This window comes from Phalacrocorax carbo, chromosome 1 (genome assembly GCF_963921805.1).
Source record: "Phalacrocorax carbo chromosome 1, bPhaCar2.1, whole genome shotgun sequence".
Lineage (NCBI taxonomy): Eukaryota > Metazoa > Chordata > Aves > Suliformes > Phalacrocoracidae > Phalacrocorax > Phalacrocorax carbo.
Genome location: NC_087513.1, coordinates 158,635,557 through 158,661,846, shown reverse-complemented (window position 1 = coordinate 158,661,846; position 26,290 = coordinate 158,635,557). Strand labels below are relative to the sequence as shown.

The window sequence follows — 26,290 nt, the reverse complement described above, 5'->3', positions numbered from 1 at the left end:
CTCAAAGTAAATAAATTTACTGGCCTGCTATCTTCTACACAGAAGAAACAAACACATATTCTGGGGGCAGCCAAAAAAGCCTGAAATGGCACTCAGCAAGGCACTGGAGTAATTGCTTTCAGATCCAGAAGACATACCGACCAGAATCTCATACATTCTCCTGCCTGGGAGAGTCAAAGATAAGCAAGAAGACAAGAACTTCCCAATTTGTTTGTTTGCGTCCTCTAAGGACGGGTTGAATGAAATGTTTACTTTCAGGTAAGGAATGATTTGGTCTCTGATGCGGAAACAGGTTCTGTAGTCTGATGCAAAATTTAGCACAGGTCTGCATTTAGTGAAGAACAAGGAAAGCCAGCTACCCAAGCCCTTAAATCTTCTCCTGGAGTCACAAGAGGGTCACAAGAAATACTGATGCAAATAGTTCTCTCTTAGATATATATTTGCAATTGCAAAAAAGAAAGCTATTTTAGTTTTATGATGGCATGCAGAATTTATTCTAATTGAAGGTCTCCTTGGCAGTGTCCAGGACCCCTGGAAGGAAGCCCTAATGAAAGGCGTCTTAAACCAGAGGTCTGGCTGTAATAGGAAAACATTATATAATATTAATCTGAATTACATAGACATTTATATAAGACAGGATTATTTACAAATAAAATAATTATATAAATGAAAATAGCCTTATACATGCTGTGCAGCCTCTTTTCAGTAACCTTTGAGAAGGAATTTCTGTTACTAACTTGATAAAGGAAGAAGAACAGAATCAAGTACTGCAAGTAAATGAGAAAGGGATTAATATGCAATGTGGTTCCAAATGCAAAAAAGCCAGACCAATGTCATTAAAACAACGTCCTTTGATGCAACGGGCTTGGAGTCAAATAAAATACGTTATTTTAATAGGCAATGAAAATATCTCCAGACCAAGTCACAGGGAAGAACTGTATGCGAATAAGGAGTTAGTTAAGGGAAGATTATAATGAACTACATTAAAATACAGAGTAATATGCACAGACAGAAGTTATCAGTCATATTTCTCAGGAATTAATGTTATTTATGAGTGGTCTTGCTATAGCAAGTAGTTGTGTGCCTACCATATCCATGTATGATGCATCCTGAGGAGGACTGGTCCATGCTACAGACGTATTAGATGGCCTATGAACAGTGTAATTGAATTAAGATGGCTTTTAATGATACAAGGTGCAGAAACATATGCTGAGGGACCACTGACAAGAACTTCTGGGGACTCATCACTTGAAAGCAATGAAGGAATCATATCTCAATTTGGAAGGGACTCGTAAGGATCATCTAGTCCAACTCCCTGCTCCTCGCAGGACTACCTAAAACTAAGGTATGACTAAGAGTGTTGTCGAGATGCTCTTTGAACTCTGACAGGCTTGGTGCTGTGACCACTCCCCTGGGGAACCTGTTCCAGTGACAGACCACCCTCTCAGTGAAGAACCTTTTCCTGATGTCCAGTTCGAACTTCCCCCAGCGCAGATGCATTCCATTTCCTTGTGTCCTATCACTGGTCACCAGAGAGAGGAGTTCATAGATTCATTTAGGTCAGACAAGACCTTTAAGATCATCGAGTCCAACTGTTAACCAAGCACTGCCAAGTCCACCACTACACCATGTCCCTAAGCACCACGTCTACACGTCTTTTAAACACCTCCAGGGACAGTGACTCAGCCACTTCCCTGGGCAGCTGTTCCAGTGCTTGACAACCCTTTTGGTGAAGAATTTTTTCCTAATATCCAATCTAAACCTCCCCTGGTGCAACCTGAGGCTGTCTCCTTTTGTCCTATTGCTTGCTACTTGGGAGAAGAGACCAATACCCACCCTCGCTACAACCTCCTTTCAGGTAGCTGTAGAGAGCGATAAGGTCTCCCCTCCGCCTCTTCTCCAGTCTAAACAACCCCAGTTCCCTCAGCTGCTCTTCACAGAACTTTTTCTCTAGGCCCTTCACCAGCTTTGTCGCCCTTCTTTGGATGCACAAGATCAGCACCTTCCCCTCAACTGCCCGCCTTGAGGAAGCTGTCGCCTGCAGTAAAGTCACCCATCAGCCCTCTCCAAGCTGAACCAAACCAAGTGCCCTCAGCCACTCCTCATAAGTCGCCCTCAAGGGCTTTCACCATCTTCGTCACCCTCCCCTCTGGACACACTCTAATAGTTTGATGTCCTAAAAGGCACCCAAAACTGCACACAGCACTCGAAGCTGCATTGCACCGGTGCAGCCCCGAGTGGGACACCCACTTCCCTCGACCAGCTAGCTGCGCTGTGCTGGATGCACCCCAGGACACGGCTGGCCCTTCTGGCTGCCAGGGCACACTGTTGGCTCGTACTCAGCTTGCCATCAGCCCAAACCCCCAGATGTCTTTCCACAGGGCTGCTGTCCGGCCTCTCATCCCCCAGTTTGTATATATAGCCAGGATTATCCTGTTTCAGGTGGAGAATCCAGCACTTGCTCATTAAATTTCATACAGTTGGTGATTGCCCAGCTCTCCAGTCTATCCAGATCTCTCTGTAAGGCCTCTCTGCCCTCATGGGAGTCCTCAGCTCCCCCTAGTTCAGTATCATCAGCAAACTTACTTAATGTTTGCATCCAGATAATTTATAAAAACATTAAAGAGCACTGGCCCTAAAATTGAGCCCGGGGGAATCCCGCTAGTGACTGGCCACCAGCCTGGTGTAACCCCATTTACTATAACTCTGAGCCCGACCTGTCAGCCAATTGCTCACCCAATGTATTATGGACTTGTCAAGCTGTATACTGGATATTTTCTCCATAAGGATACTGTGAGAGACAGTATCAAAAGCTTTGCTAAAATCCAAACCCACCACGTCTACTAGCTTCCCTTGGTCAACTAGATGGGTGACCTTGTCATAAAAGGAAATACTTGCATATTTTGGTTGATCACAAAATGACGAGTGAACGAAGCCAAGCTGTAGGCCAGCAAAAAAATAATACTCAAGAAAAATCATGTATATTTGGCAGTCCTCGGAAATTCACATGCTTGTTTTCCAACCATTCCCATTCAGAGATTTCCCTCTTCTCACAGGAGTGAGCACATGGATGTTGGAAGTAAATAGCAGCACAGGACATCAGCAGCAGCAGCAGCACCTACAAGAGACACCTGTGCCACCCACCAAGATGACACGGTTGTAAGAGGGCAGCACAGCTGGAACAAGTATTTCAAGGGAACACCAGAGACATCACAAAAGGTACCAGTAAAATCTCATTTAGAAAAATCGCATGAACGTAACGTCATGTGTACTCAGAAACATCAGTGAAAGATTCAACAAGTGCACAGACGGGAAAGTTGTTCATTTCCTTGATCACTTTATTTTACAGGGTTAAAAATAAAGAGGTGGAATGGCTTAGACTTGCAAATACAGACTGTTAATCTTTTTACAGTTGTGTAAGTTGTATTATCTTTGGCCAAGCATCTATTACTTCTTTCTCTGCAGTTACAGATGCCTGTATTTAATGATCTGAAGGTGATTCTGTGCACCTAAAAGTTTCATTGTCCAGCGCCAGGTAATTTTGTGGAGGATTTTACTTCTACAAATCAGGTGGTTTCCATCTGCAATATGTTCCTGCATCATGACAACATACAGGGCAACCAAAAAAGCATCTTTTATTTGGATAAAAACAGCACTCTAGGGACATACGTCTTCAAAGTTACTTTGGGTGCACATCAGAGCAAACTCACATACCTTAAGGCATTCAAATACCTAGGAGAGCATCCAACTACACCTATCCATCAATCTAGACTTTGTGTTGGGAAGACAGGCGTGGAGGGCAGGCAAAGCACTATTACAACATAAAATGTTCTGAAGGCCTCAAGCTAGACCTTAAGATGAAGCGAGTTTAGGACTAGAGCAGATCCCAAGCAAAGGTGATTAAACCTCAAGTATAAATTAGCATATCCTCTGACAAGCTTTACTCTCTCCCCACAACAGCCACCTCACACACCCCAAACATGGAACAGAATTATGAAAAAAGAGCAAGGCTAAACTGGCTACCTTAGTAGGCAACAGAGCAGACTAAAGGGGGTGCACAGATTTCAGCATGAAAAGGGTAACTGCCAAACTAGTACCCACTGCCTATACCGTGGGACATGAGGCAGAAGTGACGATGAAACACTATATTCATCCTTTTCCAGGGTTTGCTCTGGAAACGAGAAACAATTCCTATGTGCCGCAATGGGTTTTATTTTATTTCCTTGCTTTATTGGGATCCCACCTTCCCAAATAGGTCCCAGCAGTATGTACTGTATCTTCCAATCCACTGCCTTATACTTACTTTTTCCAATAACAGGATGAGTACGGGAGGAAGAGCAAGTCCTAGGAGCTCCCTACCCCTCTAAGTGAAAACTTTCTTCTCGCATTGGGATCAACAGACATTTTGAACCCACACGCCTCCTCTCAGCACAAACTGATATATGATCTAAAACCAACTGCTCTTCTTGTTAGCAACTTCCCTCCCAATTAATTTAAAGTAAATTTATGACCACAATTTATAATTTATTTCTGTGCGACAACTGAAGAGAAGAGTATTCACTGAATACCATGGAAAAGTCAGCACCATGCTTTTAAAAACAGACTGCTTCCACTGAAAGGCCTTGGCTCGTAGCAGCTGGCCTGGGAGTTTCAAGAAGTAGTCCTGGGTGAACACTCGTACACCCTTCACATCAAATACATCTCACAATGGAAAGCTGAAATAAGAAGAGATGATTTCAGAGATTAACCAAATAACCTTAAGTCCAAAACTATGATAACTGAAAATTTTAAAGATAAACATTATCCATACAATGTTAAAAATGCACTGAGATTTTTTTTTTTTTTTCAATAACTGCTTAGTTCAACTTGGCAGCAGAAAGGTACACTTCAGCTCTTGAATAAATCAATCGCTGCCCTCCCAGTGTCACTTTCCCTGCCCAAATATGTAGTACAGCAGTCTCTGGTAACTCCCAATCCCCAAATGCAGGAATACGTTATTATTCTGAACACCATTTGTCCTAGATTTGACAGACAGTATCTAGGGACATTTGGAAATCTCAATTAATCTTACTTCTGCATTCTTTAAGCAAATAATCACGGATGCTAATTAACGAAAGAAAAATTAAATAATTACAGAGTTACACTTGAGATAAATCAAGAAACAACGTTATTACTTAAGACACAGGAAGAAGAGAAATAATACAAGAATTTAGTTTTGACCTTTTGATGTGGCTTTAAAAGACAGGTGATGGACGAATCACTGCTGATTTTTAACATTCTTTTAAAATAGGTGACTTAAATTATTGTCAAATTACAAACCTTCCCCTGTTCACCGTCTACTCCACAATAACTATCAATTAATAAAAGCATGCTTCTGAATACATAATGCATTACATTTTTTACTTTCAACACCTGGTGTCACCAGAATAACACCGTATATTTCTAAAATGCTCTGCAAGTGTGCGTGTGTGCGCTTTGATTTTAGGACAGTAATACTTCAAAAGAAGTGGAACCATAGAAAATTACAGGAAGCAATGCACATGGACGATTTTTGTGGTTAAATGATACATTATCAGTTTACTGACCATGACAGGTCATTTTAAAAATGTGTCTAAGAGCCTTCATCCCTCAGTCAAGGTCAGAAGAGGCCTGAAGCAAAGTGAAAATTCTGCTGTATCCCCGTATTTTGAGCAAGCTAAGTCCTACGCCTGTTTTGCAAAAAGGCTTCAACTGGTGACTTCTGCTACACTGGAATTTAGCTAATTGCAATCAATTTTTGTACTGCCTAATCACTACTTTTCTATCTAGTTTAGGGCTGTATTAATTGCTTATTATGATGGTTCCACTGAGAAGAGACAGAGGGGAGTGATTTTGATTGATTATTGTTTGGAGCTCCTTAGATCTCCAAGATACTAAATAAAAAATGAAATATGAAAGAATATTTAATTAATCTCAGTCTCTCCTTCCTTCCACTCTATTAGCAAGACAGAGCCAATAAAAATTGACAAATCCATGGAAAATGCAAAGAAAGTCAGAACTGGTGACCCTGTATTTCATTAAAATAATGAGAAAGCACATGTATTTATTTGCTTTAAACTTTGGATAATGGGCATAAGTGAATGAAAGTTTTATCAGTTTTTCATGCTTATTTCAAAACCCAAACGGAATTATGGCAGGCAGTTAGATCAACTGGTATAAGCTTTAAGCTGTGCGATGTTCTTTTTTTTTAAATATAGCTTTTCAAATAAGCTAGTGAAAGAATCCTGAACTTTTGAAAGAAGAGTCATAAGCTTGCTAAACAAGGAAGATTGAAAATACTGCATTATAAATCACAAATGCAATATGTCAGAGGCTTCAGAACCTTTTGATTCTATTTTAGAAGAAAATTCTGTACCGGAAAACAGAGGAAGATGTCATCAAGATATCTGTAATTCATTTTGTAAAAACATATTCAGACTGACACTTCCCTTCCACTAATTACGCATGAGTTTTCTAACGCAGACATTCCAAAAGTCATGTCGTCTTTCAATATTTCTTCAGTAAGATATAGGGACTTCTATAGGTATGGGGTTTTCAGTTTTAGTCCAACCACTGTGGATTTTAAAGCCAGAACAAAAAGGCTAACACTGATACAGGAATTATTTTCAGGTGAATACATAACTAGGATCCATAGACAACGTTTGGAGCCAGACCCCTATGCTCCAGCAAGGCACTTACTAGCTCTCAACTGATTTGTGGGGCCAGCTTCTTGATGACCAGACGATCATTAGAAGATCAAATCTCTTAAGGGAAAGACAGGCAAGCAACGCAACCTTGAGTACTGCTATCAAGTAACATAACCCCATATAAACCCCATACAAAGAAAAAAATCATGGAAGGCAACAAAAAAGCTGAAGCCTGAGAAGAGGGACGCTGAATCATTAATAAAAAGGAGTTTTCCTCCCAATTGCCTCATTTAAACAGATGTTAACATAAACAATTTTTAAGAGACTACCTAAGTCTGGTGGGCTAACAGAGTTAGGTTGTACATGCATGATTTAACACCACTATTTGTTCTCTCCAGCTTCTTCAGCATTTCAGAACAACAAAACAAAAATAAAACAACCCCAAAAAACCCCCCCAACCCCCCACCCCAAAATAAATACCAGAAGTTTTCTGTAAAACAAAGTGTCAATTATTTTAGGACTCCCTAGCCCCTCATCCCCTTTTATAAATGGAAAAATGCAAAAACCCACAGGTCTTAAAGGACCCCTTTCTCCCATTTTCTCCTAAAAGATACAAGCATTCAGTGGTCAGTGAATCAGAACGTGCTTAAACTTGACATGAACAGGAGCAGAAGTACAACTGGTGAAGTAATACACAGGTCAAAAAGGTTTGTCTAGAGCTGCTCAGCAGAGCAGCCTGACATCTCCCGCCCGAGCCGCGCTTGGCGGGAGCAGCTGAGCCGCCCAAAGTGCCTGGGTGAGGCTGGTCAGGAAAAGACTGCCAAGACAGACCTAGGAGACACCACTTGGATGGAGATGCCCGCAATTTCCAATGTCAGTTCCTATGGAAGAAGGAAGGGATGCAGGCCTTCTAGTAATAAAAACTAGTATTTCGAATACACACAGATGATTCCCTCCCTCTACAGCTGGTAAGACATGCAGATGCTGAAAAGCAATCATCTGTCTTGCTCAATCCCAGTTATTTACCTTGACCTTGGTAGAACTTTTGACACTGTTGCTCATGATATTCCCACAAGCAAGCTAGAAAAACATGTTTTAACAAGAAATGTTGGTACTTAGGTAAAAACTGTTTAGAAAGACTACTTAATATTTATCAGAGGTTCATCTCAAACTGGACATATGTACAAAATTTGTTATATTCATTCTAGTATCAGGGAAATACTGATAATGAAAATACTGAAAGATGTGAAAGATGCAGGTAACGCTCCAACGCAAAAGGCTGCGCACAGGCTAATGAGACAGTTGCAAGTCCCTGCACAACTGCTGCTCTGCAGCAGCCATTCAAGCAAGACCAGTGCAGAGTTCTAAGATTAGCCAGGAATAATCAACTGCATAAACAAAATCTGGGGAAAGATAAGCGTAACAGCAGTTCTGCAGAGAGAGACTTGGCAGTTATAATGATGCTGAACACAACATGAGTCAACAATGTGGTATTCTTGGGAAAAAAATACCCTAATATTTAGGTATAAACAAGTGCATCACTAGTAAGACATGCGAACTTAATCTCCTGCTCTGATCTGGTCACAAATTGAGTGGCATGTCCAGCTTTGAGCAACGGTACTTCTAGAGAAATGGGATCAGGTGGACAGAAAGAAGAGAGAGAACAATCATAGGTCGAGGAACCACAACCTATAGAGGAAAAAAAAAAAAAAGAGACTGTACTGTCTCTTATTTTAGAGAAATCACTTATTTTACAGAAAATAGAGTTGTGCCTTTAAGTATACTATATAAAGCATACTCTAATAGAAAATGAGAGGCAGTAAGCTTCTCTCCGCGTCTACCTGGGCAGAAGACCCTACGAGCTTAAATTTCAAAGATGGACTTTAGGGAAGACTAACCACCTACTGGCAAGCACAGTGCCTAGGAAGAGCCTAGACCATCCAGGAAGGCTGAGAATGCTTCACTGCTGACTATCCTCAATAGCAAGTCAGTCAAATCTCTATCAGAAATAAAACTACTACTGCCAAACTTGCCTTTTGCCAAGGAACTGGATGAGACAATCTCTTGGCTCTTATTTAAAAAGTAAAAATAAAAGGCAGTTTGATTCATACACTATGCATGGAAAGCAATGCTGGACTCATGGAGACTGCAAGAGACTGATTCTCGGATCCAGTCAGTAGATTCTCACTACCTCAAGAAGGGATTTCTAGATCCCACTCCCTGCCTGCTTATAGCTAGTACATTATGCAATCACTTGATTTTGGAGGTTTTTTCCCCCAAATAACAATAACCCTGAAAAGGAAGAATGAAATGTTGGATTCTGACCCATTCCTGCTCCACATAGCACTTCCCCACTACACTCAGAGATATAATCCCGAGGTACACTGAACGCTCTCCGCCCCCACGAATCCTGCACTGCTTTCTGCACTGCGATCCAGCTTCAAAAGGCCAAGTTGCAGCAAGACCAAATGCTCCTAAGAGACATGGGTTAGAGCCCTCGGGGCAGAGGGCATGAATCTAATTTTTCTACTGTTTAGAAGATGGCACAAAGACTGTTGTTAGCCATGAAGCTGGGTTTTGTTGGATCTGGCACACACGAGGTATGTCTGGCTCAAAGGCAGAGACGTGCCAGGCCAGCTGTACATCTTTGGCTGATAAAAGCACCGAAAGAAGGCAATAATGACCCAGGACTGCATCGCTGCAGCCTCAACAACAGCTGCACAGCTCACTCTCACCGTTCCCTCTCTGAAGCTTCTGCTTCGCAGGTATAAAGCTCCACAGGCTTGTGTCCCTGAGGTTTGCAAGACAGCCATCCAGTTTTACGTACTGTATGTAAAAGCAGCTTTTGAAATCCATACCTAAAAAACAAGCCGTCTCTCCATTGTCTCGTTTTCTTCTCGAACACTGTTTTCAGATCACAGATGAGAGACATTTTAATCGCAAGAAGTTCTGAAATAATTGCTATTTATTAGAGATTTTTAAAATGTAATTATATTTTGTTTATAGGCATATGCTTTATTTTATTTATTTTATTGATAGCAAGCTGGTGAGATAAATCACTTTGATACCGAATAATTGAAAATCCATACCCTCATGCAGTTTTCTGCCAAGCTGTCGATGTGGCAACTGTAGGCAAGATATACCACTATTTTTCTAGACACACAGGAAACAATCTTGCATACACATTTGTTCACAGGCTGTTTTTGGCATATGTGATATCACTTGAGTAAACAGTATCAGGTAGATTGCTACACGTGCATATGGGTGTAATCCAGAGCAACGCCACAGGTTTTATCAAAGAGAACAATGTAAGCTGACATGTTTCTTAGAAAGATAGTTAAGCGATTATATTGCAGTAGCTCAGACAACATGCTACAAAAGCAGCGCTGCTCACAACACAGAAATCATCAGAGCTGGGATCCAAGAAGAGCTAAGTAAATACTAGATTCGAGCATGGTGTTATTGCTGTGGAGTCTTTACAGATCATAAAGGTACACGATTACTGGGGAGTTTATTCCTGCTAAGAGAGAAAAATCATTAATCTTAAGACTGTCTACTCCACTGTCACTGAAAATATTTCCTAACACTTCTCCCTAAACACGCTCCCAAAGCATCACTACTACCTAAAGTAAAAATCCAGCTGATAATGTAGTTGGACTGATGGGCTTAGTGGGAAGAAGAGAATTGTAGAGATTTTGTAGATAAATCTCCATAGAGAACCAGAGAGGGGTGGGGGAATGTCAAAGAAATAATCCATCCCATAAATAAACTTAAAAATCAGCCCAATAGATTATTTTTTAACTTGTCCGATGTGAAATCAAATTACCTCATTTGGCAGGGTCATGAAAAGCAAATTATCCTAAAGGCAGTATCATCTGCTCCTTCCCTCTAGTTATCATACCTCCCAGGCCAAGTGTCTTCTGCACCACTCTGCAGACCCTGCTTAAAATCAGGTTAACGTCAACACTGATGGTCAACCACAAAAAAAACCAAAATAAAAATTAAAACATATTTGATGAACCTATAATTTAAAGGTCAGTCGTGGACTTTATAATTTTGTAAGTCTATCATATGACTTAGAGCACAAAGTTCTTACATCAAAAGAATAACTATAATCAACAAGATGCAAAACTGAAACGGACTACCATGTCAATGAATAAACATTTCCTGTATTCATAATATAATAATATACCTCTGCTAAATGCAGCTAAATTAGAGCCTAGTTGAGTTTTCACCTACACCAACAATGAAATGGAAGTTACGGATAAGACAAACTTCAATTTGGCAAACTGAAGAGGTTAAATCATTGTTTTGATATATAGGAATTAGAAAAAAAACCCTTCTCTGCATTAGTAAGTTCATAATGTACAAAATTAAAGATATTTGATGTCACCCATTAATGCAGTACACTGTCGTTAAGCATACTTAATTAAAAGATATAACTACTAGCAGTAAAAGAACAGACTAGATGAGCAGATGGATCCAGATATATTTTGCCCTAAATTTCTTGATATTTCGACGAGATAAATAAAGGTAAATATAAACAAGAATAGAAGGGAGAGGAAAAAACAGCCAGCCAGTTTACTTCATTAAGAAGCCCCATACTAGAAAGATGAAGAAACACCAACAACCTCTTTTCTCTCTTGACTGCACCTGTTTGTCTTCTCCAAGATGTTTTGTTTCTGTTAAGCAGGTTTCCTAAAGCTTCACATAACTACAGAAATAGCCATGTTAGTGAGAAATTTATTATGCCTGGAACCACAATCATGAAATAAGGCCCACTGCCTTAGGACAGTTTAATCAAAAGTAGTAAATCATTACCCCAAAATATAATTTAAATATCTTAAATGTCAATTTTGCTTTATGCTCATTTTGTCTTGAATTTGACTCCCGTTAGATATAACAGTTAAGAGAACAGGTTTCTATCTACAGAGTCGACAGAAGGCAGAGGCTCTTCTTTCTGAGCCCTTCCCATCACCTTTCCCAGAGACACTCTTCCCGACAAGACAGAGTTCCTAAGCATACAACCTGGTGTTACTTTTCATGTTTGAAATGAGCTTCAGAAAGCTTTAGTGAGATTTGGCCAGTGGCTGGATTCACATTCTGAAAGTTTTCATAGCCAGTGTGCTTGAACTACATCACAGCAAGCACTGCAGCCTTGGAGCAGGTTAGTGGTTTGATGTATGAAACGTGTATGTGTACGATAAGTGTCCGGCTGCGATTTATTCCCTATGTAATTTTCAGCTAAGGCAAAATTAGGCCTGGGGCTCCACTCCATAAATTGCATCGAAACATTTCTCTCATTCATAGTTTCTTGGATATTTATACATTTTCCTAATATAGTGCAGGCTTAGCTCTGTGCAAGCCCATCTAAATTTGATTTATTCTCCTATGCCCACATCCAAACATAGTAATTACCAAACAGTATCTCCACACCTCCCAGGCAAAACAAGCCAAAGCAGTACTTTGCACAGTGCTAAGTGTTGTAGGTTTAAAGCACTGCTTCAAGGTACACATTGCCATACTTCCTTCATACATGTGCGATACTCCATCCCCTTTCAGTGAAAATGTTATACAACACTCAGCTCAGACTCTCGCTTGCTCATTCTAGACAATCTACATTGTTAGCTTCACTAAACTATAGCCTAAAAGAAAATCAATAGCAATTGATATACACTCTTGAACATATTTAAATGATGACACTCACTCCAAGATTACATTTTACACCTAGTAAACTCTAGTAATCTTTTCCCTTCATATTTCTAATCTCTGTAAGGTTATCACGTCTTCTTTAGAGTTCTTATTTTGCCCAGAATAAGTCTGGGCTTAAGTTGTTCTTCAAACCACAATCTCCCTTGAGCACCTGTGCAGACATGCAGCCAGGACAATAAGGAAACCTAATGCCTATATCCTTCTTCTATCTATAAATCCAAGACCGTCCCAGCTGACAAGCATGGAAAATATTTTTTTTTCATTCTTCATCTGATAATCTGTACCCAACTGCTATTGCTTAAAACACCTTTCTTCAGTTGCCTCCAATTTTTCCACCCACATACTCTGGTAACAGTTCATCTCTGAACAAGTCCTGTTGCAAGAATAAACCTGATCTCAGTGATAAAAAATCTGAATCCAATAATTTTCTCTTCTATTTGTTACTACAGATGCTTATGTTATTATTCCCATTCTCCAGCCTCCTTACATTTCTCTTCCTTTTCCATGAGCTTTCCACAAAACCCATGAAGGATTCCCATTTTTCCCCAGACTGAAACACTGACAAGAACCTGCTGCCTCACTGTAAAGCAATGTCCTCTCAGTCCAGGGGAACTGGGGTGGGTGAATCCAGACAAGCCAGCGTGCTCTGGCACTCATTCCGTGTTTCCCCCGTGTACAGCCCCATAACCCCTTGAGCACAGGAACATAAATAAAAACCATAGGCCAGAAGAACATCATCAAAAAATGGAGGCAGGAGTTATGCAGAAGGACAAACAGAAGGCTGGCGCCTAGCAGCACGGAGATGGACTGCATGGGGAAGAGCAATTACAGTGTCTTACTAGCTAAAGTTAGCGCGATGCCAACGAAGGAGCCAGTATCCCTTCACTGGAAGCCTATAAAGATGCTGACAGAACCAGTCACTTTACTGGGCAACTTCTTCCAATCGCATGCCTGGACTTGCAAACCATTTGAGCCTCCAAGTTTGCTTTCTTGTGATACCAATTATTTTGTAACTTCTAGTTTAGGAATTTGAACTATAGATGCTAAAACAATGATTAAACAGCCTTAAGCACTTCCTTTCAAGCTTGAAGCACACGCTATGTGCTACCAGCATCTGAAATATTTTGCTCTAGCACCTGCAGCGAATTGTGGGTCATGCAGTTAGTTAAATTAGTTTAGAGAAGGCAAAGCTAACAAAAGAATAAGAATTAATTTAAAAAATATAAAAATTGTGACACAAGAGGATTATGGCTTTAAGTGGGGCCCATATAGCTACCATTTCCCTCTCCATTAAAACAACCTGTAATTTCTTCTCATGAAGCTATTAGCTAATGAAATTCTGTTATAGCCTTACTCTCATATCACAACTAACATGAATCTCTTGTTCATCACTAGGTGGAAACATCATTCAGACACACCACAATCACCATTCTTCCAACACAAACCCAAAGCAAGGCCCGTATTTCTTGCTCACTACTTAAAAGTCTCACTTCCAATATAATTTTTCTCAACAATGTTTAGAAGAAAATCCGTTTATTTCTATCTTCCTTCTAGCTTTCAGCTTTTCACTGTATATATGGACTGTGCCACTCCTAATGGGAAATAATTGCATCTGTTACCCTTGATTTCTAGAGAAATTCATATATTCTGAGACCCAAGCAACAATAAAACTGTTATTTTGAGTACATAGAATCTGTAGACGTAATTAAAATTACATACTGATTTTAGTGCTAAAATTCAGTGTCCATACTGTAGCCTGTTTAATATGCAATTAAACAACAAACATTTGGGTTCAATGTAAGAGAATTCAGAAAGAATGCTATTAATAACTTCTCATGAACCAGAGGTAGTATTCACCTCACTTAACTTCCTTAAGTTCGGAATCTAGGCTGGCCACTCAGGCTTCACCAGGTGATGCAGAGAGATGTGAGCTGAATATCTCACCACCAACTACAAATTAAACTCACATTTCAAATGCAAGCCTGTCATCTAAAGAAGTAGATGAACGAAGGGTGCAGTGGTGAGGTACAAACCCACAGTTCTTACCTGTACCATGTGCCAGTAGAAACAATAAAACCTTGATTATCTGAAGACCTGCGCACAAGCTAGACTGCTTACCAGAAGGCAAAATGTATCAAATGACATATTTCACTAGATATGTAGCCAACTTTCAGTCCCTGTGATGCAGAAGGCAGCAGCAGAGCTACAGGTTGATACCCAGGATATGGAGAGCTACAAGAGAAAAACTGTCGAGTGAGTCCAGGTCAGCAGCAAAAATATTTTGGAGAAAAATCTTTGATACCACCATTCCAAAACACTATCCAAATTGTCCACGATACCGTTACCAGGAAGTAACATAATGCCAACCAGTATTCCTGAGACTGTGGAAAACATAAGTAAACAGTGAGAGCTTTAGACCTGGATGAGGAATGAACATCCTCGTCTCCTTCCTCTCTAACAGGAAAACTAAAACCCTGACTGTCGCTGGAGAGCCAGGACTCAGCTAGAGTGCAGCACAGCAGTCAAGATGATGCTGGCTGGGATCCATGTTTCCTCTGACATCCCAGTGATTTACCTTAATCATCATTACCTTAAGTCTCAGGAGTACACCCTGCTGAACAAAGAAAGCAGCAAAGAAGGGGAACGCCCTGCACTGTGTTAATGGGAGCTCAACCAGCAGATTCAGGGAAGTGATGGTCTCCCTCTACTTGATGTTCATCAGACCACACCTACAATACTGCACCGGGTTTCAGGCCCCTTATTACAAGGAAAAGAGTGATAAACTACAGTGAGTTCAGATGGTCATGGGGTGGGAGTGCTTGCTCTGTGAAAAGAGGCTCAGGAAACCGAGTTTGTTCAACTTGAGAAGAGATGGCTTTGGGGTGACCCAACAGCAGTCTTCCCATACCTATGAGGGGTTTATCCAGAAGATGCAGCTAGACTCCTCACAGTGGCGCACGTGGGAGTCGGAGAAACAACAAGGTATAAACCAGTACAAGAGAGGCCCCAGCTTGATTCAAGGGAAAAGGTTTTCATGACGCAGACAAACACTGAAGCAAGCTGCCAGAGGGGTTGAGTAGTCTTGATCCCTGTAGGTTTTCAGGACACATCAGATAAAGCCCTGAATAACCTGGTCTGCCCACAGAGGTGGCCCTACTTTGAATATAGGTTGAACTAGGGACTCCCGAAGTCCCTTCCAACCTGAATTATACTATGATAGAAATTGTGGGACTGTATCAGGCTAGACAAAATGAGTGGAGGGAAAGAAGAGAAATAGACTTGTAATTATTCTGGTGTTATTTGATAGCATATAGACTTGTAATTGCAGTATTGTCCTAACACAGATACTCTGGCACAGCTGAAGCCTGGCACAGATGGGATGATCTCTCTCACAGTTACAGCAGCACCACACAGCACTGAAAAGGGCAATGCTTCATGGAGGCGATGAGAAAAAGCAATTCTGCATGGCCAAGAACTTCTGTCAGAAGATTAGCAATACAACAGTAACTCTGCCTTTTAGTAAAGGACATGAGCAGTGACAGTCAGAGAGAGGCAGTTATAAGGGTAATTCCGAAGGAAAAGAGGTGTCTTGTAAGACAGAGAAATCAGGAGTGACAGTGATATTCCATGTGTTTTCTCAAAATGTTAAGAGCAAATAGCTGACACACTTAAGGAATAACAATGGACAAAAATCTTCATGTAAAGGGCATTCTTGAAAAAACTCTCTAATGGTAAATCAATAGAATGTTATATTATCCTGGAACAGTCTCTCCTTCTTTAGCATTAATTGGTTTTTGAAAGGGAGGAAGAGAGAGCTGTATCTGACACAGTCCATAAAAAGTAATTAAACTTTTGGAGTGAAAAAGAATAGAAAATTCTAAATAGCTACAGATTTTGATTTACGAGCATAAGCACACTCTTTAGAGAGACAGAATGAAAAAGTATTATATTTGCAAACTCAACAACATGACTACGCCCATACATTTCCCCTGTCTCTTATTAAATTATCTATGCAATACTTACCCCCTCCGTCAGAATGCTGCAAAAGAAATTATTTTGAAAGACAGGAAAAAGAAAGGCAGCATCAGTTCATATAGAAAATGCATCCTGTTATAGCATGTGCTCTCTGCTTAAGCAGTTCATGTCACTTAAAATGCCATGCAAGTCCCACATTCAATTCTACTTAAATCAAGAGAGTTTTGAAAATTATTTGACCAGGTTCAAGTTCAAAGAGCATGTGCTTTTAGAGCACAAGAAACGTACAACAAGACTTGAATACGAATAGGGGGGGGAAATAGTACACTGCTCCAAAAAAGACGACAAGAACTACAGTGAAATGAAGTATATTTTTTGCTGTGAACAGTTAGTTATTGCTGCTTATGATTACACTGAAAAATAATTTGGCAAATCCATCGCAGAGTAAAAGTGTACCAGAGCTAGTAGCAGAAGGCAAATGCAACACTGTACCCCTGGAGTTTATTATTCTCCTATTTTATTTCCCGACACCCTCACAACTGCACCCGTGTGCCTGTACCTACACTCACAAATTCAAAATGTAGATCAGGCAGGCAGGTAACGTCAGTTCCCAAAAGCTCCCCATGAAGAACAAACACAACCACATGAACAACAGAAGCAGAACAGAAAAAAAATCACGGTTACACCAGCAGTCAGATGAAAGTAATTTTCAAGGGGAAGCTTCTAGGCAGTTGGATTACTGCTGGGAGTCATGAAAACGTATAGACAGAGCCAGAGGAAGGCTGGTTGGAAGGGACCTTTGAAGGTCACCTAGCCCAGCGTCCCCCTCAGAGCAGGGCTAAAGCTAACGCTAGACGACACTTTTTCAAGCAAAGAGGCCGTGCTCAGACTAGTGGTGGGTAGGAGAGACAGTGGGACGTCTGGTGTAAAATCAGGCCTGGTTTGTCCTCGGTAGTCTCTGGAGGCACCCAGCTTTCCACTTCAAAAATCAGCCAAGGAAAGCATGAACTGACACGATGATCCTGTCTAAAGGATAAAAAGCAGACACTGCAATAAGCAAAGCATTCAAAACAATATTTCCACCCTGACCTGGTATGAGAAAATGATCAGCAAAAAACCTCTGGTCATACATATAAAGAAGAGGCCAAAAGAAAATTTATAAGGAGCAGATGACATGACAGATACCGACAACATGACCCGTTCCCTTCTGTGACTGAGCGAAGCCTTGGTTGGTACTCCAGTGGTCTCATAACAAACTCACAAACAAGCTCAAAGAAACTTGCTTGCAAAGCTGATGCAGAAACACCACGGTAACTTGGAAAGCGAGGAGTGAACAGGCTGCAGGAACCCAAGCAAAATGAAGGAACACCACACATATTAAGTAGCTAATACTTGTCAGCAACAGGGTGCAGATTTTAAAACATTAGCAATGTATGGGAAGTCCATTTCTTTCTTTAACGTGTAACACCCTTGACAATTCACTTCTCAAGGCAGGCAGTAACAGAGACATCTCGTCTGTTTAGCTTTTATTTACTGATGGCAATAGAATGCTTAGGTAAAAAGACACAGAGTTTTCATATGACTTTCACCGCTATGATGGAGCAAGGGCTGGAGATGAGTACTACCTGAGGATACATATTTTACAGACCCAGCCTAGGGTTTTAAGGCTTTTCTCGGGGGAGGGAAGAAGAAAGATGGAAATACACCCATTTTTCATTCAGACATGCAAAATTTAAAGCCTCTCAATGGCCTACGTCACACAATGAACAGTTTTAATTGTCGAGAAATTGGTTTTCCAGGCTGACTGCCTGCTTATACCACAGAGTATATAAAACAAGTCCACTCTTCATAGAGTTCTACATGAAACGATGTGGTCATGGAGATATTTATAGTTGTGCCCCTGTACATTAAGCTCTGTATAAATTGCTACCTTGATATTTTCAAAGCATGGCAAAAATTAGGGAAGTAGCAAATTAAAAAGCCCTGAAGCAAAAAATGAGGAAGTTAATTGTCTGGAGTTAACACAAATACAGCTAAACGAACCTTAACTCAAAAGCAAAAGGTTTACATAATTCTACAATAGAAAAGGATACAGAAAAAGCAGGAAATTAAGGTTTATTGGAATTAAAGCCGTAGGAGGATAAAAAAATAACACCTCCCCCCCAATCTGGTCCAATCAATGCAGGCAAAAAGATAAATGATCTGAATAGTTATCTTGTAGGGATACAGGCATCAACTGTCACAGCTCCTCTTCATCTACGATGTCCAAACTATTTTCTTTCTGTTCTCCTTCTAGTTTAGATATTTGTTCTTCAGACCCATCCCACTAACCCTTACAAGGCCAAGGTATGGCACTACAGCGAGTGTCTAGATCATAACGAACGCGTTTGTTTGGGGGATGCTCTACGTGCCCCAACACCGGAGAAGGCGAGGCGCCCGGCGCACACCGCCTCGGCCCAGGGGCACTGTTCGAGCCCGGCGTTGCGGATCCCCCTCCCCGAACCGGGCTGCGTTACCGAAGCAAAAGGCTCTCAGCAGTCCCGCGGCCCCCGGCACGCTGCTGTGACCTTACAGGCCTGGCGCCCCACGGGCACCGGGTCCCGCCGCGGGGAGGGGAACCGGCAGGGCGGGGCCCGGCGAGGGCGCTCTGTGTCCGGCGGCGGAGGGCGTCGGTCAAGCCGCTCCCAGCTCCCGCACGCCACCCCCAAACTGGCCGAGGAGGCGGCGGCGGCGCTGCGCCGCGCTGCTGCCCCACCGGCCCCGCAAGCCCGGCGGCCGCGGACATGGGGTGCCGACCGGCGCCGCGGGGCGCTCTCCGCCGGGGCCAGCGGGCCGCGGGGGAGTTCGCCGCCGCCGCCGCCGCCGCCCCACCGCTGAGGGGCCCCACCGGCGAGCCCCGCTCCGCTCCCCTCCGCCGGGAGGGAGCGGGCGGCGCCAGGGGAACGCCTCAGCACAACGTGAGGAGCCTCCGCGGCAGCGCGAGGACAGCGGCGCGCGCGTAAGGGCACCGGCCGCTCGAACGGCGCGGGGCCGCCGCGTCACGTGGCGGCAGGCGGCCCGGCCCGGCCCCGCCCCCGTGGCGCGGGTCCTATCGCGCGCACGCCCCCGCGGCGGCCGCTCGCGGCACTCACTCGCCAGCGTTGCCGCTGCTTCCGCGCCTCCGCCTCCGGCCGCGGCCGCGTCCTTCTGCCCGTCCCGGGGCGCCTCCCGGGGGAGTAGGCGGCGGGGCGGGGCCGGGCGGCGGGGCGGGGCCCCGGCGGCGGGCGGGAGGGAGGGAGGGAGCCCTGAGGGCGGAGCGGGCGGCCGTGCGGGGCGCCCCGCGCCACCCAGGGCAGTCGCAGCGAGGGGGGGCGGCGGCGGCGCCCTGCGCTCCGCGGGAAGCGTCGCTCCCGAACAAGCGGGAGCGGCGACCGAACCGGCGGTGGCGGCGCCCGCGCCTTCCGGCCTGCAGGCCGCAACACGTGCGCATTCAGCAACGCCACCGCAGGCAGCGCGCCTGGCGTTTAGAGAGCTTCTAAAAACCCTTATTATTTCAAAAACAACGACGGCTCTGTGGAAGGGATTCCGGCTGCAGCCAGAGATTTGACTTTGCGCCTGCTGAAGCACAAGTTTTAAAAGTCCGAGGGACTTTGTGTGGGCCCCCCCATTTCAGGCAGCCCCCGATGCCCAGCCAGGGACCCTCCCGCTGGCGCTGCGGGGGCCGGTGTGCTTTTTGGCAAAGCATGTCGAGACTCCGCAGAGTAAAACCGCTGTAAGGAAATGAAGACAGCGGCAGGAGGACGAGGAGCAGGGCACCCTTACGCTCCGTTTGACGCTGAACAACTCGGTACCTGTTCGCCTGGCGCACACGAGCACCATTGCGTAGCCTGGTTATTGGGACACAAAGTCATGTTTCGGTTTTGGGCCCTCGTCCTTGACTAGTCAGCAAGCTCAAAGCCGGGTTGCATCATTATAGACTACTCCCTTTCTTTTGCAATTAGCATTCAGTAATTCTATTCCAGCTCTAAAGACTGCTCAGAGTTCGAGGCAATATCTCCTCTTTCTATAGGTTATTGCTTTCTAGGTTGAAATTATCAGGCATTCCATCACTTTCCTCAAGTGCCACTTTTTTTTTTTTTTTAAGGCATACACATTCAACATCAATACGCTTGTGCAGAATCAAAATTTTGAACTGTTACTCTAGGGGGAAGAGCATCTTCCTGCGTACCACAGTACCACGCTCCGCCATGCCCATTTGACGCTCTTCCTAGCTTATGGTAGAACCCTGAATAAAAAAACTTACTACAAAAATAAACACCATTATCACAATTAAAATCTATGCAAAAAGATAGCAAAATGCAGATTTATTACATGGCTCCATTACAAACGTATTTACTTCTCACTCAGCTGAAAATAAAATGGAACATACCATCGGCAATCTAAATGATTAACACTACATTAAAAAACAGTTCAACTCGGCAATCACAAGCTACCAATTCCAATATCTGTAGGGATTTTTTTTCTAACAAAAATACTTATTTTTAAAAGCCCTGAACCACTTGACATGTATCGCCGCGGACAGACACTGAACACCCATGCCACAGTACTGCAGTGCAGCTTTCTAATACAAAGGTAATCAGTCCTCCAGTGCTCAACAGCCCACGCAGCTCTGCGCAGCCTCTTCTTCGGGGCAGCTGTACAGTCCTTTTTCCTTAACGCACAGGATCCACGCTGCTGTGTTTGTAACGTTACACCTATGTACAACCACTTGACGTTATGGCAGAGCCCAGCGCACGGTCTACAGCGGCCACTACTAGTGGAACCTGCTGCTTACGGTGGTACGCGACAGAGGTTTGGCTCCCTCAGCGTTTACGTCACAGAAATTCAAACACATGAGTTAAACGTGCCCTCACAAACACACGTTTGGTAGAGGCATATCAAGAGCTGTGGAAGGAAGCGCTGCTCAGTGAAAGGGCCAAGTCAAGAATCACGAGGGGATCTACATGTAATGATAGGTATGTAAATATACCTACGCTCACATGGCACACGAGCAGGAACCCGCAAATAAATAATTAAGATATTTAAACTAAAAAACCCTCACTGTATCGAAACAGGCTATGCTATCACATTTACATTCTAACAGCTACAGCTTGAAACAGCAACTTCAATTTAAGAAAAAAATCTCACCTTTGCAAATTTACAGTTGCTTTAGATTGCTTTTAAAACAAAGTGAAGGACACCGAAAGTCAATTCAATAGGAAGTTGTTACCATTTATTGTGATCACAGATAAGCTAACAACAGATCAAACTGGACCTGAATATTCTGTTTCTGTGGGCGGAGATGTGACATTCAGATGCTTTATCAGCCATATAAATTTCACTATCAGTAGAAAGCTCTTTTAATTTGTCTCAACCCATTCCCTCAAGCAGCTACTATAACCCTCTGAGCTCAAGGCAAGTACCTGCCAATTTGCTTCAATGCCAGTCTTTTGATATTCTTGGTGCAGATAACCTACGAGAGTGCTAGAGGTGTGTGGGACCAGATCGCTGCAACTGAAAGCAGCAGCGAGATTTTCCTCATCGATGATGATCACCGTAGTTACCCTTTGAAGTCAGTGAAGACAAATACCTGCTTCAAGTACATGACGCCTCACATCCTAAAGATGCTTTCTTTAGGAGATGAATCATGTTTCCCGTTACCTGTTTTTTTCCCAGTGGCTATACAGAGAAACTGGGATGAATAGCTCAGATGCAGGTATCTCAAATACGAAGGCAACAAGTTCCCAGTGAGTAGGCCCAATACTTTTGACAAACCATTCAAAAGTATTGAGCATTTTTATTTCTGAGTGCTCATAAACACACACACACGCAACCCACATCTCTACAGTTTAAATCTTAAGTATGAAATTAAATAACAGGAAACTTCATGTACATGGCATTGGTCTAAACATGAGAGAAACATACAATTAGGGAACTCCCTTGGAAGTTTTTGGTGGAAAGAGACTGTCAGCCGTAGCAGTCACTGTGAATATTTTCCTGAGTCCGTTCTGTGCATTGAATCGTTCTGTATTTCTCTCCTCAGAACTGTATTCGAACAAGCAATCCTTGAAAAACAGTGTATCCACGTTTCTTAGTTTCACTACAGAATCAAGCAGGCCAGCTGATAAGAAGGAAACCTTAATCTTCTGTAATTAGCAATGGTGGAAAGGTAACACGGGGGAAAAATCCAGCACGCTGGAACGACAGACAATGCTTGTAACAACAGTTACGTACAAAACCACTTTTTCTTCACCCTTCTCTTTTCCAGGTTGGGTGTTCTGCACTATTCCAGGAGTCACTTATGAGGTGTGAAACACAAGCAAAAGGTGAACATTGTAACCATTTTAATAAAACTCACTGTATTATTTGCACTCTCAGAATATTTCTGAAAATAAAGTAAAAAAATATTTAGCATTCTTGAAAGTCTTAAGGAATCTTTTATTTAAAAAATCTTGGGTTTTTGCTTCTTTTGAACCCTATTCTGCCTCAACATTACACTCAGACATAAGTGTATCCTTCTTATTACCACCATACAAGGATTCACACTGAATTTCTATAGCACTGAAAATTATATAAAACAAATAAACCCTCACAAAAATATATACAGGTAGCCAGAAAACTAATCAAGAAGAACTGATGTTGTCTGTATTGAAGAGTAATCACCATTTTCAAATATCAACAACATCCAATTTGTTGGCATGCCTCTTCCGCCCAAGACTCTTGAGCGGAAGGACAAACTGACTTCCACAGAGAAATTCCTACAACAACTTTGGTTCATAATGACCCGAAGAGAATTCATACCCCATACATAATATTGATCTAGTGGATTTCTGTAAAGCCAATACGGCAGACAACAGGGAAAACTATGAATGTGAACTTCATGATGAGAATAATAATTTAAACTCAGTGTGTCATACTCCAAATATACAGAAAAGACCTGATTATATTAAACACGTTTATCTTCTGCTATAAACTAGCTCATCCAGCCAAATCCTGACTCTTTAATACTTCATGACTGAAGTAGCTAAGTGTTCTCTATATCTGATGAACAGGCTACGTATGGAAAGCCTTAAGTCTGCTGTTTGTACTGAAGGGTGTATCTTTTTCAGCATGTTTCAGATACAAAAGTTGTTACTGACTAAACTATGCTGGTTATCAGGGGATGACTAGCCATACTGGCGCAGGCAGCGTTCTGCTGCATCAGTACAGATACCTATCAAAGAGCATGTTTATATCCTGCAAACATATTCAGAAACTAGTTTCTGAAAATTTTGTCCAGAAACCAGAAGAAATAGAAACAACTGCATCAACTCAGTACCCAGTATGAATTAATTAGTACTGCTGAGAAACTGGCTATATTGGCAGTAGAGGAGCACTGCACTAGCACAAATACATGCCGCTGGTACCTCAACTGAAATCAGTATGGCGACATACTATGTAAATATAAGCATGTTAATTCTTTCAAAGCCAAATTTGTGGACAGCACCACACTGCCACAGCCTTGCTGGCTGGATTTATAGTTAGTCTGGCAAGAATATTACACTAAAGTAGCTGCACCGCTTGTAGTACCCAGACTAGCTTTCTCAAGAGGATGCTTTGGTAGCTCTGCGGTATTGCAATGTGCCCTGTAGACACACTTGGCTCTTGAAACAGCTTTCAAGAGCAACTGTCATTTCCAAGCAAATTTAAAATGTAAAGGTAGCTGAGATTAAAAACATAGTATAGATGTGGAATAGTTACCCGACGGTCAGATGACACGGTCACACGACAACCTGTCCTACAAGCAGGAATTCCCTTTATACTTTAAATGGTTGCACGCATAGGTGGGTTGTATATGGAGAACATCCTACAATCTCTATACAATAACCATCGGACAAATTAGGAAAGCTGCAAATACCGCATTGATAATTTTCTTTCCTATGGGAGGGGACAGAGGGAAAGGATAAAGGAATATGAAAAGAGAGGTAAAGTTCCTCAGTTTTCACATCCAATAGCAGTCTTCCAATCATAAAGAAAAAAACTCCGATGAATAAGTAGACACATGACTTCTTCCTGAAGCAGGAATGTCAATATTAGCACAAGACAAACACCTCTGGACAGCCAGAGTTTAAATGTGTATTAAAGCATAGCACATTTTGAAAAGTGACATTGTATCAAGGTGCACCGTCTCTGAATCATCCCGTATCAATGTGATCAGTTTATGCATTAACAGCTATGCTTATTGAACTGCCACTTCAGCAAACGCATGAGCCATGGGAGACAAAGGTGAACCCAAGTTCCTTCCAGTTAATATATCAACAGCCAAGGTCAGGCACTCTGCCCAGTTACTTTTTTACAGAACGTCTCTCCTTATTCACCAACAATATAGGAGCTGAAAGGTGTCATGTCCTTAACTAGAAGGACCTGAAATGCCTGAGAACACAGAAATAGCTCCTGTAGAGGCTACACTGTATTTAGACCACTGACCTGTGGCAGGAGCTGAAGCAATTCTGACTTGTTGCCCAAGTAGTCTGTGCTAGATAAGGCTGCCTGCAAGAACAGAAAATCCAGCCAACTCCTCTGTCACCTCGCACTTTTTTTTTTCCCCTTTGCTGCTTGCTAAAGTCTCCGTCTTAATCTAAGAGTGTTTTCTCCACTTGAGCATACCTCAGCGGCACACTGGCTGACAAACGTTGATGGTTGAGTCCTTGTCCTCATTTACTCCTGTACAAATATGACAATTTGAAGGGTGGAGCCAGAAACAAGAACAAGGGCATAACTCAAATTACAAGAGTAGACTGAAGTGCTGGAGAGAATCCATTCTTCCACTGGCTCTGCAGGAATGGCAGTAGAAGGCAGTAATAAAACTGGAGTGGACAGATATTCTTTGTACTTGAAAAGATCAGGATTTAAACAGGAAATTGCAGGGTTTTTAGAATCACTTTCAGAAATAAAACTGCCTTCTGATATTCACCCTGCTACTAAAAAGTCAGATGAAGATATCAAATTACAAGTGAAAGCTGTGAAATTCCATCTGCATTGCTTTCATATACCTATAAAAATGTTCTAAGGGACTTTAAAAGCACTTCAAGAGTAAAAATAAAATGATCCCCCAAAGTGCAGCCAAAACATTAGGATCTGTAGGAGGGCATAATTGGACATTCAAGTGTGCAGTGCTGGCGGTGTTGTTATTTTTGAGAAATAATGACTGAATCGTTTACATGGTCAAAAGTACCCATGTAACATTAATTGTAAACAGCATGCATGGACAACCTGAAAAGAAACATTAGGCACCGCCTTTCTTTTGCAATTGCTCCAGTTTTCTTCTTAAGAGGTTGTAGTTTTCCTTGGTCCCTGGTGCCATAGGATCAAGCTTCAGAGAGACTTCATAGTGCTTCTTTGCTAAGTCAAGATTTCCCCAGCGATGATAAAGCACAGCTGGAACATCAATGAGGAATTTCATTAGCAATATTGTTGAATAATATGCAATCCTGCCAATCACTTGGAAAACAACATTAAAGCATTTGTTTCCAGTGAGGGTCTCTCGCTGGCTGGTGGCACAGTAGCTGCTTGTTCTGTTGCCAAATGCAGGAGCAAAGCCTGGGAGCAGAACTGGCATGGGAATGATGAAGGAATGAATTACATTGCAGCCACAAATGGCAGCTCTTATCTGGTGAGCTCATTGTGGGTTACAAGCGTAGCACAAATGAACCAATTTGCAGACACTGAAGTGCAGCTACCTCTGGGCTGGATTGTGCAGCCCTCTTGATCTGTCATATCGCGTGACAGCTTTTCTGGTTTAGTGCCCTGTTCTTCTGGCTGGCAGTTTTTCTAGGAAGTAAAATAGAAGTCTGCCCAGCAGGAAGAAGGCTCAAAAGATTGCTTTTTCTTTTTGAACACAATGAATATGAAGCAAACAAACAATACAGCTGATAAGAGTT

The 26,290-nt window shown here is 42.4% G+C and overlaps 2 protein-coding genes across 4 annotated transcripts in view; both read right to left on the bottom strand.

Moving 5' to 3' along the window:
• GGACT (gamma-glutamylamine cyclotransferase) overlaps window positions 1-26,290 on the bottom strand; it is a 46,336-nt gene that overhangs the window by 13,266 nt on the left and 6,780 nt on the right. Inside the window, exon 1 of one of the 2 annotated variants that reach the window (XM_064440631.1) lies at window positions 19,484-19,565. The exons of the other annotated variant lie outside the window; for it this stretch is intronic. The gene's annotated coding sequence lies outside the window, so the exon portion shown is untranslated. Of the gene's footprint in view, window positions 1-19,483; window positions 19,566-26,290 lie in introns of those variants that run through there. 2 annotated transcript variants of the gene reach the window in all.
• The window catches only part of TMTC4 (transmembrane O-mannosyltransferase targeting cadherins 4), a 59,407-nt gene continuing 53,783 nt past the window's right edge, over window positions 20,667-26,290 (bottom strand). For both annotated transcript variants that reach the window (XM_064440628.1, XM_009509855.2), the window contains one exon: window positions 20,667-25,787. In XM_064440628.1, coding sequence (XP_064296698.1) covers window positions 25,636-25,787 — 152 coding nt within the window. In that variant the 3' untranslated portion in view covers window positions 20,667-25,635. The remainder of the gene's footprint in view (window positions 25,788-26,290) is intronic.